Source organism: Sminthopsis crassicaudata, chromosome 2 (genome assembly GCF_048593235.1).
Source record: "Sminthopsis crassicaudata isolate SCR6 chromosome 2, ASM4859323v1, whole genome shotgun sequence".
Classification (NCBI taxonomy): Eukaryota; Metazoa; Chordata; class Mammalia; order Dasyuromorphia; family Dasyuridae; genus Sminthopsis; species Sminthopsis crassicaudata.
In genome coordinates, this window is record NC_133618.1 from 682,312,622 (window position 1) to 682,325,249 (window position 12,628).

A 12,628-nucleotide genomic window follows, 5' to 3' on the forward strand; every position below is an offset into this window, starting at 1 on the left:
TTTGCTCAGACGTATACAACTAAGTAAACAACTGAGGTGAGACTGGAAGCCATGTTTTCTGTCTCTGAGCTCAGCACTCTATCCATTGTCCCATCCATGGGGGGAATTCTACTTAGCTATCTGGGAGATCTTTTCATTCTGCTCCCCGCCAACAAGGGTGCCCCCCGGACTGCCTGCTTTCCTTTTCCTGCTTCAGTGGCTCCAGAAAAGATTATTCCTTGTAAGGTTCTCGTCATCTCTTCTCCGAGGACTAATTTCTTTTTGATAGTGAGAATCAGATCCAGATTAGAATTCTGTCTGGTCTCCGCCACCTTTGGAAAAAACACTACTCTGCCCAGCCAGGGAGAAGCGTCGTGTGTTAGGATAACGGAAGTTACCCTCCCTGGAGTAACATGCCACTTTGGGATCTGCCTGTGTATGTCCTCTGCCTCTTTGAGTGGACTGAGATCTGCTACAAGAACATACTCTTGATTCTTCCATTGATCTTCTCGAATGATTCTAGTTCTGGGAGGGGAGATAACCAGATCTTTTTAAAATACAAAGACAACAACAAACCAAAAATGCTTGATCCCCTCCTGCAGATGGTGTGTTGGGGGCAGGAATGACCCATGGAAAGCCGGCATAATTTGTTGTTATTGTGACCCTGTGGGCCAGATCATCCGTGCTTGTTGTTTTTATTTTGGTAGGGATGCTGGAATGGCTTGCCATTAAGGCAAAGTGGGTTATGAGTCTTGCCCAGAGTCACGTGGCTATTCGTGTGTGAGGCTGGATTTGAGTCCCCTGACTCCAGACCAAGCCTCCTAGCAGTGGGGTGCTCCCTGGGTAATTTGTTGGTATTCCCACAATCCAGTTGTTTAGAGGATACCGCTCAGCACGCTGGGTGAAGAAGACACAAATGGAAATATTGCTGGATGGAAAGGCTTGGGGAGAGCCAGCCTGGGAAGGGGGTGGGGAGTCAGGGCCCCGGCAGCTCCCATGGGTTGGGGACTGAACTTCTCGGGTGGTGACAGGCAGAGGAAAGAACCTCCCGGGAAATCTCCCCGGCCCAGTAGCTGGCCTTGTCTCCGCTTCATTTAACCAGAAGGCATCTCTTTCCCAACTTTCCCCACCTTCATTTTGTCCCCTGGGGCAAAGCTGGAGCCTCTGGGTTGGGGCTTTAGAAGGGATACACGAAACACACTGACCCAGACCCGTATTTACTCCCCACCGCATCCATTTATATCCAGACACACACCCTCATATTTACACCTACATCCCCCAACACATGTATTTAGACCCTCATACACGGCCCCCCACAATACAAATCTATCCCCACACACTTACACCTAGCCATGCACAAACACATGCAGCAACAGGACACACATTCACACCCACAGCACAAGTGTTTACACAGACGCGTCCATTGGCACTGAGACGCCCAAAGCCCACTTACCCTCTCCACAAACACACGCATACAGGTACACTCACTTTTACACCCCCTCACGTACTTCCACCCCGACACAAATGCAGACACGCATCTACACCCGGTCTACACCCCCCCCACTTCCACGTCCACACCGAAACATTCCCAAGCAGCCACAAACACGCATTTACACCCTGCCCCACATATACACAAACCCACATTCACAATCCCACGCACACCCAGACCCGCGAACACGCATTAACCGACTCACATCACAAAGGCGCACGGAACACTTTGCCCCCTCCCGCCACCCCCGTCACGCATTTCCCCTCAGACACTTGCACACAAACACGCTCCCCGCCGGCCTTCTTCCTTTATTCGCCTCCCCCCCCCTCCAGCAGGCAGCCGGGAGGCAGTGGCGGGGGAGGGGCCGGCCATTCCTCCTCTCCCCCTCCTCTCCCCGCCCCCGGCCGTGGGGTTGGTGGCGTGGCCCCTTTAAGAGCGCCGCAGCGGTCTCAGACCGGCCGTGACGTCACGGGGCGCAGAGCCGAGCGGAGCCGAGCGGAGCCGAGGAGCCCCGGAGCCCCGAAGGCCGGGACGCCCCCCGCCGCGATCGCTGCAGCCGAGGAGCCGAGGCGCGAGCACGGGAGGAGGGGGCGGCGGGGCGGTGGCCCACGCGCGGCCGGCCGGACCGGAGGCCCCACGCAGGAAGGCCGTACGTACGCACGCACGGCCGGCCCGGGCCGCTGGGCCTCCAGCGCCCCCCCCCCGCCCCCCCACCCGGAGCTGCCGGCCCCGCCTCTCGAAGACCCCGCCCACTCCGGGCCCCGCCCCCGCCCCGCCCCTGCCTCCTCCCCCTCCTCCTGCAGGAACTTGCCAAGAGCAGGGACACGGCGGCGGCCGCGGCGGCAGCGGGAACTTTCCTGGCAGGCACCGAATGGCTGCGGACCGGGAGCGCTGAAGCAGGCCGGGAGTGTCGAGTCCGGCCGGGCGGGAGGCTCCGGGACGGGCCAGGAGGGCCAGGGAGCCGAAACCCGGGAGCGGAGCGGGCCCAGCCGGACGCGCGATCCCGCAGCCCGCGGGCCGGCCCGCCCCGTCCGAGGGCCCTGTCCGTTCTCCCGCCGCCGCCGCCCCGGTCCCAGCCCCGAGCGGGAACCTGAGCGCGGCCCCGAGCCGCCCGCGATGCGCCCGGGGCGCAGTCCCCGGCTCCGCCGCCGCCGCCGCCGCTGCTGCCACCGGCGCTGCCCGCTGCCCGCCGCCTCCGCCCGCCCCGTCGGGGCCGCCTCCGCCTGAGCTTGCTCTCCAGCCCCGGCCTGGGCCCCGAGCTCGCGGCCCCGCGGACCAGAGTCAGCCTTCCGGGCGCCCCCCGGCCGAGCCCGGGGCTCCGGGCCGCTCGGCGCCCCCCGCCGTCGGGCACAGCTTCCTCCGACCGCCTGCACGTCCCACGGCCGCCCCGCCCGCCCGGCGACCACCCGGCCCGGCGCGATGGCCGGGAAAGCGGCGGGAGCCGGCGGCACCGGGATCCTTCTCGTCACGGCCAACGTGGGCTCGCTCTTCGACGACGTAAGTGGGCGCGGGGGGCAGCGGGGCGGGCGGGCGCTGTCCGGGCGCCGGGGGCCGCCGCTCCACACCTGGGGCAGCGGAGGCCCCGCCCCGAGACCGGACGGTGGCGAAGGGGGGTGGGTGGGGCGGAGCTGGGGAGGGGACGCGCCTGAGCCCCCTCCCACCCCGCCCCCGGGAGGCTTTCCTGCGTCTGGGGGATCCTTGGGAATGACAGCCCTGTCTTCCTGGGGCTCGGCCCGTGCGCCAGGCCGCTTGGCCCGGTCCGGCGCTGGGCAAGATGTGGCCGCCCCTTCCCGGGCCGGCCCGGCCCCGCCCCGCCCCGCCTTGCCCGGCGTTTGTGCCAGGGAGCGGCCCCTCCCTCCCGGCTCCCCCCGTCCCTCCCTCCGGAGTGGGGCCCGGCCGCGCTGCCGGGGGGGGGGGGGGGGGGGGGGGGGGCCGGGGTCCGCTTCCCCCGGACCGCCCCCTGCCCCCGCCGTTCCCGGCCCGCCGACCTTTGCCTAGGCTCGCGCCAGCTTGGGAGGGGCGGGCCTCACCCCAACTTCCCTCTCCCCGGCTCTCCCTTAACGGAGAGCCCCAAAAGCTGCAGCAAAGCTGGGCTCGGGGAGGGCGGCCCGCTCCCTCCCGCTCCCCCCCAGCCAATTAGCCGCCGCGGCCGAGGCAGCCCCCGCCCCTCCCTCCCTCCAGCTGGCCCAGGCCTCGGGCTGGCCAGGCCTGCCTTCCTGCCCGCTCCCAAGGAGCGCATCCCCCTGGGATCCGGGGAGCACTCGGCCCTTTCTGCTGCCCAAGCGCAGGGCCCTCCCCTCTCGCGACCCCTCCCTCCCTCCCCGACAACCTCAGCGCCCCCACCCCCAAGCAGAAGCCTGCTGCGGCTCTCCCGCGCTGAGCTTGCCCCACTGCTCTGGCAGAAAAGGGAAACCGAGGCTTTCCTGTAGAGCCCTGCCCGGAGCCCCCGCCATCTCCTGGCTCTGGGGGTGCCCACTTGCTCGGATCCTCCTAAAGCCTTCCCCGCTCTGGTTCCTGAGGGGCCCCACCCCCACCCAGCTCAGCCGCCTCCTTCTGGGCCCAAAAACTTGCCTTTTACTTTGAAAGGTGCCTCATGGTGGGGGGAGGGGCGGGCTGCTGCCTCCCCCTCCACAGCCATCCTCCGAGGCTAGGATCTGGGCATTTCAGAACGGGGGCATGTGGGGGGTTTGACCTGGCCCCATGGCCCAGCATGGCCCGGCCTGTGAGTGCGCGCTTAGGTCCTGGGAAATGTTGGAGGGGAGGGGGCGGCTTCTCCGTCCCCCTCCCTGCCCCTCTCCGTCCCAGCCAGCACCCCCTGTGCCAGCCCGCCGGTAGATTGGGGCTCTCTGGGCCTCCCCTCCCCCTGGTCTCTAGTCCCGTTCCAAAGGGAAATGGGACATTTTGCACCGTTGTGTCTGAAAGAAACTTTGAAGCATTTTTGCCTGGAGAAACATTTGCCTTGTCCGGAAGCCAGTTGGAGGTGAATGGGCTCCTGAATGGGCCGGCCGGGGCCAAGGCTGGGGCCAAGGCCGGGGCCTCCGCTGAGGACCGAAGTTCTGGGTCAGGGCCGGGGCCTCTGCTGAGAGCCGAAGTTCTAGGTCAGGGCCAGGGCCTCCACTGAAGGCTGAAGCTCTAGGTCAGGGCCAGGGCCTCCGCTGAAGGCTGAAGCTCTAGGTCAGGGCCGGGGCCTCCACTGAGGGCTGAAACTCTAGATCAGGGCCCCATGCCGGCCCCGCTTGCGCCCAAGCAAAATGAGTTTGTGTCTGAGAAACTGGAATGCCAGTCTGACTTTGAGACCCTCAGCCCTTTGTGACCTTTGCAAAGGGAAGGGAGGCAAGCAGCGGGCCGGGGCAGGCCGGGCTGGCACTCCGGATGCCACAGGCTTTCTTCTGTTTTCTTGTGATTCGTTGGGGTCCCTCCCAGGTGCCCCTGCCCCCTCTCCCCTCCTGTCTCCCGAAGAGCTTGCAGGGGCCTCTGCCCGCCAGCCTCCTCATTTCCCAGAGAATAGGCAGTGCTGAGCCCCGAGCCCCAACACGAGCTGGTCCCCGCTGCTGCGGCGGCTTCCCCATGGGCTTCTGGGAATCCAGGCTTGTTGTTGAATGAAAGCCTCTGGCTCTCCTGGGTTAATGGCAGGGCAGAGAAAGGGTGTCTACACAGCTGAAGATGTGGGGGCTGGAAGAGCCAAATCTCAAATGTGGAGGCCCATGGGTGGGACCTTGGGAGCCTAGGCTTGTCCCATGTCTGACTTGTCTTTGGGGTGGCCCTCAGGCTGAGGCTTGGTGAGAGGACCGGGGAAGCTGGGAAATTCTATCTGAGAGTGGCCTAGAACAGCACCAGGTGCCTCCTGGGCCTCTGCTCGCTGGTGCCCGGCGACCGAGTGCCCTTCTCCTGTGAGATGGGCGGCACTCCGGGTGGGATGGCGACAGCGTAGACATGTTCAAATATCCCTGACTGTTGTCTGTCTCGTGTGGGGGCTGCTGATGGAAAGGCTTCTGAGGGAAAGCCTCGAGGCCTGGGAAAGGAAGACTTCCTGAGGCTGGAGCCTCCCCAGGGAGGCCTGCGCTGGGGAGGATGCTGGCAGCAGCCAGAGGGCGGCTCTCTGTCGTCAGTCTGGCAGCACTTATTAAGTGCCTGCTGTATGCCAGGCAGGGGGGGGGAGGGGGGAGGGGGGAAGCTGGGGAGGCAGGCTGCTGCTGCAGGCTGTAAGTCAGTGAACCACTTATCGAGACCTTGCTTAAATGGAAAGCTGGCCCCAGGGAGGCGGGGCTGGGCGAGGACACGGGCCTGACTCAGGGCAGACAGGGCACCTGAGCTGGGGGAGGCTCCGTCCTGGGGAGCAGGGAATGAAGAAGCTGGGACTCCAGCGTGGCCCCTCATCACCTGAGAATCCCTGGTGCTTCCTCTGGCACTAATGGCAGGGCTGGAGGAGGGGAAGCCTGATAGCAGGGGGATGGAGGCCCTGGGGTGGTGGAGACCCTGGGGCCATCGAGGCCTTGGGGCAGTACTCGGACTGGAGTAGGAGATTCCCGATGCCAGTGAGAGAGGCCGGTAAAACTTGGCTGCGGCCCACCGGGCCCTCAGTGAGGATGGCCTCCTAGGGCGAAGCCTCCTTTGTGGCGTCCAGTCTGGATTTTGGCTCCATCCAAAATGGGGGGGGGAGGCCAAAGTTCATATGTTTGTGTCTCTGTGGGCTGGGCAGACCCCAATTTTGCAGGCCCCCTAATTTTATAGGGGGTCAGTATCTGGAGGGGATTGAGGACATCCTCTTGCTCACAGTCATTCAAATCCCCTTCAGTCAGCGCGAGCCGGTGGAGGCTGGATTTCTGTCCTTAGGAACGACGTCAAAGCTTTTCTACCTTGTTGGGAGACTGGCAGGCGTGGCCTGGGGGGCAGCATAATTAGAGTCCGCAGGGGGTTGGGACTCCCCGCTTCGTGCTTTCTCCTCAGCCTCCCCATTGTTTCTATGCTGGGGTCCAGGGCTCCCCTCTTTGGTGCTTTCCCCTCAGGGATGTCCAGTGTCAGTAGCTGGCCTTGGGAGGTGATTGGACATGTTGGGGAAACTAAGTCAGTCTGGGCTTTATAGCCCTTTCCCGTCGCACTGTGGGGCACAGGAGCTACTCGGGATCTTCTGCCTCTGCGGGGGTTTTCCCCCTGAGACCCAGGATCTCGGATGCCATCGGGGGCCCCTTCCTCCCATTTGTCAGTGAGTGCTGGTGTGCCAGCTCCCAAAGCTGACCCAGGGTCGCCGGCCGCTCGGCGTCCCCACAGAGCTCTTCATGGGCAGTGCGGCTCACGGGGAACAGGTCTCTCCTCGCAGGGCTGGCCAGCGAGTGAACTGTGTGCTTGTGCAACCCAGGTGTGCTTGCAGGCTTTCGTGCGTGCTGATGCGTGTACTGCACACACGTGCACAATCTGCTTGTGCAGCACATATATGTCTGTGTGCTCACGTGCGTGTTGATGCAGGGATGCATTATACACAGTACAGTCTGCTCGTGCATGCACACATATGTTTGTGCTCACACAGTTCGTGCAGGAGTGTGTGCTGTACACACGTACCATGTGCTTGTATGGCACAGGTGTGTTTACATGCTTTCATGCATGCTGTGTGCATGTGCTCGAACCCGGGGCCGGGCCGTCCTTCCCTGCTCCACAGGCACATCCTGCCTCCCCGGAGGGGGCTCACCACTTCCCCGCTCCGGACCCGCTTGTGGCCAGGCCCTCTGACCATCCCCAGCCGCCTCTGGGCTCCCCTCTCTGAGTGCAGATGACCCTCTGGAGGAGGCGGCTCTCCTGCTCCATCATTCACCCTCAAGGCGGGTTGGGTCGGGCTCCTCCAGTCCCTCCTTCCACGGCATGAACTTCCGTGGGGAGCCAGGCTTTCTCCCGGAGAGGCAATTCTTAGTCTCCCAGACCCTGCCCTTGTGGCGTGGGAGGCGGGCTGAACGTCCAGGTCACCAAGCCCATGACCTCGAATCCAGGCCTTCTTGGCCCTCGGGCTGGCCCTTCCTCCCTCTCCCTCCTCGGGGTCCCCGCATGGCCGCTCCCTCAGGCCCCGCGGACAGCACCCGTCCGACCTCCCTTTGGAGACGCAGCCCCCTTGGGGGTGCTCTGACTTCCGAAGCCCCGGGACGCTCGGCAGGGGAAGGCTTGACTTGGGGCAGCCGGACCGGTGTGGGGCCAGGGCGGCCGCCTCCCGCTTTAGTCTGCTTCTGCGGGGGCTCGGCCTGGGATCAGAAGGGTTAGCAGCGTCCCTGTGAGGGGTGAAGTGTCATACTGGCTCTCCCGGCTCCCGGCTGGCCCGGCCAGGCCCAAGCTCTTCCTTCCCTCCCTGGGCGGGGCTGGGCGGCTCAGGGGGAGATGCCACGGGAAGCCTTGCGGGAGGCCTCCTGCTTCCAGGAAGGGGACGTTGTGTGTGTGGGGGTGAGAGCTGCCACTCGGCTGCCACTGCCGCTCCTGTCCAGGGGGCAAGTTCCCCCCAGGTTTTTTTTTGTTTTGTTTTTTTAAATAATAATAGTTTTTATTTACCAGATATATGCATAGGTAATTTTACAGCGTTGACAATTGCCAATTTTTCCCCTCCAACCCTCCCCGCCAATGGCAGGTCGACCAATACATGTTAAATATGTTAGAGTATAAATTAAATACAATAAATGTCTTCATGTCCAAACAGTTGTTCACCCCCAGGTTTTAAAGGATCCCCCCAGCATCTTGTGACTGTTGGAGTTTGGCCAACGCCAGGTGACAGGGACGGCCTCCCAGGAGGCTCTTGGGATTAAGTGACTTGCCCAGGGTCACACAACTAGGAAGTATTAAGTGTCTGAGGCAGGATTTGAACTCATGTCCTCTGGGAGGTTCTTTTTTAGGTCTCTTGGAGTGTGGGGAAGCAGGTCAAAGGTGGGCGTCTGCACACGCTCAGCCCCATTTGAAAACGTGGTGGGAACCTTGGCTGCATGGGCTCCTCTCAGGCAGGGAGCGGGACCTCGCTGCAGACGGCTCTGCTGTGTTGTGGCCCCGGGTGGGCAGGGAGGGCCCCGGGCCTGGCCCTTGGAGGAGTCCCCGCACCCGCCAGAGTCTCTTGTGAAGCTTCCCTGCTCCCTTTCTCTCCTGCGGGGTGGGTGGGAAGCTGACCAGAGAACCGGCCGAAAGTGCGCGCTCGAGGCGGGGGTTCTCGTGGGGAGGCGCCATTCCTGCCCCCAAAGGCCTCACGAGTCCAGGAGCCTTCTGGGAGACCCAGTGGCTTCCCTTGTGCTGGACTGCTTCCTGGACCAGGAAGGGAGGAAGGAGGGAGGGAGAGAGAGGCAGAGGCAGAGGCAGAGGCAGAGACAGAGACAGAGACAGAGGCAGAGGCAGAGACCGAGAGGCAGAGGCAGAGGCAGAGGCAGAGGCAGAGGCAGAGGCAGAGACCGAGAGGCAGAGGCAGAGGCAGAGGCAGAGACACAGAAACATGCATTTGCACACATAGGAAGATAGACAGGGAGACTGACAGAAACAGAGACAGAGACAGAGCGAGACACACACACACAGAAAGACAGAAAAAGACAGTGAGATGGAGACAGGCACATGCACACTCTCTGCCTCCCTCCCGAGCAGCTTGTTAGCAGGTTCTGGGTGTGTTATCCCACCAAACAGCCCCCAGCTGGAGACCACCTCCCGCCCGCTGGAGCACCCCCTGGCCTCTTCCTTGTCCCTCCTCAGGGATGGGCGATACCCACAGGACCGAGCCCTCTTCCTGCCCGCTGCTCCCTGTGGATGTGGCCAGAGCTCCCAGGCACCCAGCGCCCGGTTCAATTAGGAAGGCCCCAGCCTGAGGTGCGGGGGCCGGGTGGGGCGTCACGGGGGCACTTAGGGAACTTCTGGGTTTTTTCCTCCGTTATCACCAGGTTACGGTTTTTGAGTCTGTTACAACTTCCTGTTTTTGACAGAACCCCGCTGCAGGAGGGCCAGGGCAGCCAGGACCCCAGCTGGCAGGCAGGTGGGTGGCTCCCCTGGGGCCCGCTGGCAGAGCCCCTTGAGGCAGCTCGGGCAGTCGTGTCTCTGGGAGCCAGGCTGTTCTTGGCCCGTGGCCCTGGGGGGGTTCTGTGGAGGCAGCGGGTTCACAACCAGCCCCCACCGGGCCTGACTCCTCTGGTTGGGGCCGGGCCAGAAGGCGGGATCCTTCCGTCTGCAGATCCCGCCTTTGCTCGGGAGCCGCTCGGCGCTTTGGGCTTTCCCTGGGGAGCGCTGTTCCCTTGTTTCAGTTGGGCACCCCTTGGGGTTTTCTGCACAGAGACGCTGGCGCCCTTGGCCACTGCCTTCTCTAGCAGATGGGGAAACTGAGTCACACAGGGAGGAAGTTTCTGAGGCTGGATTTGAACTCTGGTCTCCCTGACTCCAGACCCGGAGCTCCACCCACGGTCCACCTAGCTGCCTTTCTGTAATGCTAGCTTTGAGATGGCGCAATGCAGTGCACTCGATCTCAGCGGGCTCTCACAGGAAGGCAGGCGGCTTGGCCGGAGTCTCTTGACTCCAGTCCGGGGTGGTCCCACCTTGCTTCCCCTCGGGCACAGATTGGGAGAATTGGACATTGCCTCCTATATCTGTTAGTGTTGTGTCCTTGGCCAAGCCTTTTGATTGCTGCCTGCCTCAGTTTCCCTTTCTGTGAAATGGGGATACCTACTTCCTAGTGGTTGTGAAGCTAAACTGAGATTCCCCCCTCTGCAAACTGCGTGTTCTTGTTGTTGTTAGCTGTTTCCGGGAGCTCCTGCCCTCTCCAGGAAATGCATGTATCTGATCCCCAGCAAGGGCTGCTGGGGCTGCAGGGGGGCGGGGGGGGGGGGAAACAGGGCACTGGGGCTGTGGGGGATTATGGGGTTGGAGGGGGTCACAGGGCATGGCTGCAGGGGATTATGGGGTTGGAGGGGTCACAGGGCACTGGGTATGCAGGGCATTATGGGGTATAGGGGGTCACAGGGCACTGGGGCTGCGGGAGCCCGTCTGTGATGATTTTCCTTTGCTATACCAGACTCTAATGTTAGTGAGTTTGCTGGACCTGCTGGGCTCAGTGACAGAGACTGAACCAAAGTGCCCCCCAGGAAGGCCGGGAGCTGCGGGCTCCTGCTTTGCCCCCTTTGGCCTTACATCTGGGCCAGCCTTGGCGCAGGGTCCCTGCTGGGAAGTGGAGGCAGAGCCGTGAGCTCCGGGGAGCGCTGGTCCCTTCCGTCCCTAAGCATCGGCTCATTGTCTGCTAATGCGCCGGGTGGTCAGGCCAGAAGGAGCGAGGCTGGCCGTGATGGCAAGGCCGGTGGGAAGGGGAAGAAAAGCCTGCAGTCTCCGTGGTCCCTGGGGACTGGGAGACATCAGCCATGTTCTGTCAGTCGCCCCAAGGTCTCCTTAGGCCCCTGAGGACGGCAAAGCTGAGACAGACTTTGGGACTTGGGGGCGACCTCTGGAGCTGCTGGCCCTTCTTGGGGAGCCTCTTCAGGCCGAGCCCGGGAATCGGTTGGGGCGGTTATGGTGGGGGGGAGGGCAGCTAGGTGAGCTCTAAGGCCCCTCCCGGCGTCCTTGGATCCCTCTGGCTTGCCAGCGGGACATTAACTCAGCTGGATTTTCTAGGCTAACCCCCCTTCACCCCCATGACTTCTGAGGCCCAGCATGGAAGGGGCTACCCACAGCATCTCATCCAGCCCATGCCTGAAAAAGACACCCCTTATTCCCCACTGGAGATGGGGGATGGGAAGGGGTTCCCCTACCCCCGGCTTAGGGTTCTTGGGCAGTCTGGTTGAGCCTAGGAACCCTTCTCGGAATTGTGGGGATTTGATTTTTATTTTAAAATTATTTTTAAAATTGCCATGTAAACATAAGAGCAGATTCAATATAAAACAATATACTTCCACATAGTAAATCCTCATTGTTTTCAAAACTGCTCCGCTTTTCTTTGCTCCCTTCTAGGTTTTCTTTTGTTCGATTGGGTACTTTTGACTTTTCTTTTTCCCCAGAGAAGGTTAAAATATACAAAGATACACCTAGATCTCCATCTCCATGCACACTTATACACATGCACTCCTGTGCTTAGTGCCTTCTTTCACTTGTTTCTCTGAAAGCGGACGACAGCATCCTGCACCACGAGTCCAGATCTCCCCGTGTTTTTCTGAATCAGCCGGCTCCCCGTTTCCCATAGCACAGCCACGTTCCTTTCTGGATTGCAGCAGCATCTGTCTCCATAGGATCTCTGATAATCTGGGCATTTATCATAGTCAGAATGACTTAATTGCTCAGAGTTCTTAAAATACTCCTGCTGTTACTATATACGGTAACAATGCCGTGGTTCTGCTCGGTTCACTCTTCATTAATTAATTATTTATTATTATTTATTTTGTCTCTCCGTGCTTTTCTAAAATCACCGAGCTCATTTCCTATAGCAGTGATGTTCCATCGGGAACATACACCACGTTTTGTCTAGCCGATCCTCAGCTGACTGACATCCCCACAATTTCCAGTTCTTCGCCACCACGAGAGCTGCTATAAATCTTTGAGAATTTGTAGATCTTTTCTATTTTCCCTAATCATCTTGGGAAACAAATCTAATAGTGGGAATGCTGGGGCACAGGGTTAGGCAGTTGAATAAGTCTTTGGGCATGATTTCCCATTGCTCTCCAAAATATTTGATCCTCTCACAGAGCTATCACCAGTGAATGAGTCACGATGTTTCCGGTCCCCTCCAACATTCTTTCAGGTTAATCAGCCTTATAAGTGTCAAATGGTGTCACAGAGTTGTTTTAATTTGCATTTCTCTAGTCAATAATGACTTAGAGCATTTTTTTTTTCCATGTGAGTGCACATTGTTTTGGTTTCTTCATTGGGTAACTGCCTGCTCATGTCCTTTGAGGCTTTATCAATTGGGGAATGGCTCATAGTTTTACATATTATATACTTATATATTTAGATCTTTTTCTGAAGCATGTCAATTCTTCACGCCCCCCCAATTTTTGCTTTCTTTTTGATCTTGCCTAATTTGTTTTATTTTCATCTTTTTAATTTAATGTAATCTAAAGTATCCATTTTATATGTTCTGGTTTGTTCATAAATTGCCCACCTGTCCAGAAGTCTTCTATGCTCATCAAATTTTCTCATAAAACCCCTCTTTGTAGCTGAGTCTTGTATCTCATTTTGACTTTATCTTAG

General features: G+C 60.1%; 1 protein-coding gene across 1 annotated transcript in view; it reads left to right on the forward strand.

Moving 5' to 3' along the window:
* Positions 1-1,938: 1,938 nt before the first annotated feature.
* INPP5A (inositol polyphosphate-5-phosphatase A) overlaps positions 1,939-12,628 on the forward strand; it is a 166,579-nt gene continuing 155,889 nt past the window's right edge. The window contains exon 1 of the mRNA XM_074297215.1: positions 1,939-2,965. Within this exon, the coding sequence (XP_074153316.1) occupies positions 2,888-2,965 (78 nt within the window). The 5' untranslated portion in view covers positions 1,939-2,887. The remainder of the gene's footprint in view (positions 2,966-12,628) is intronic.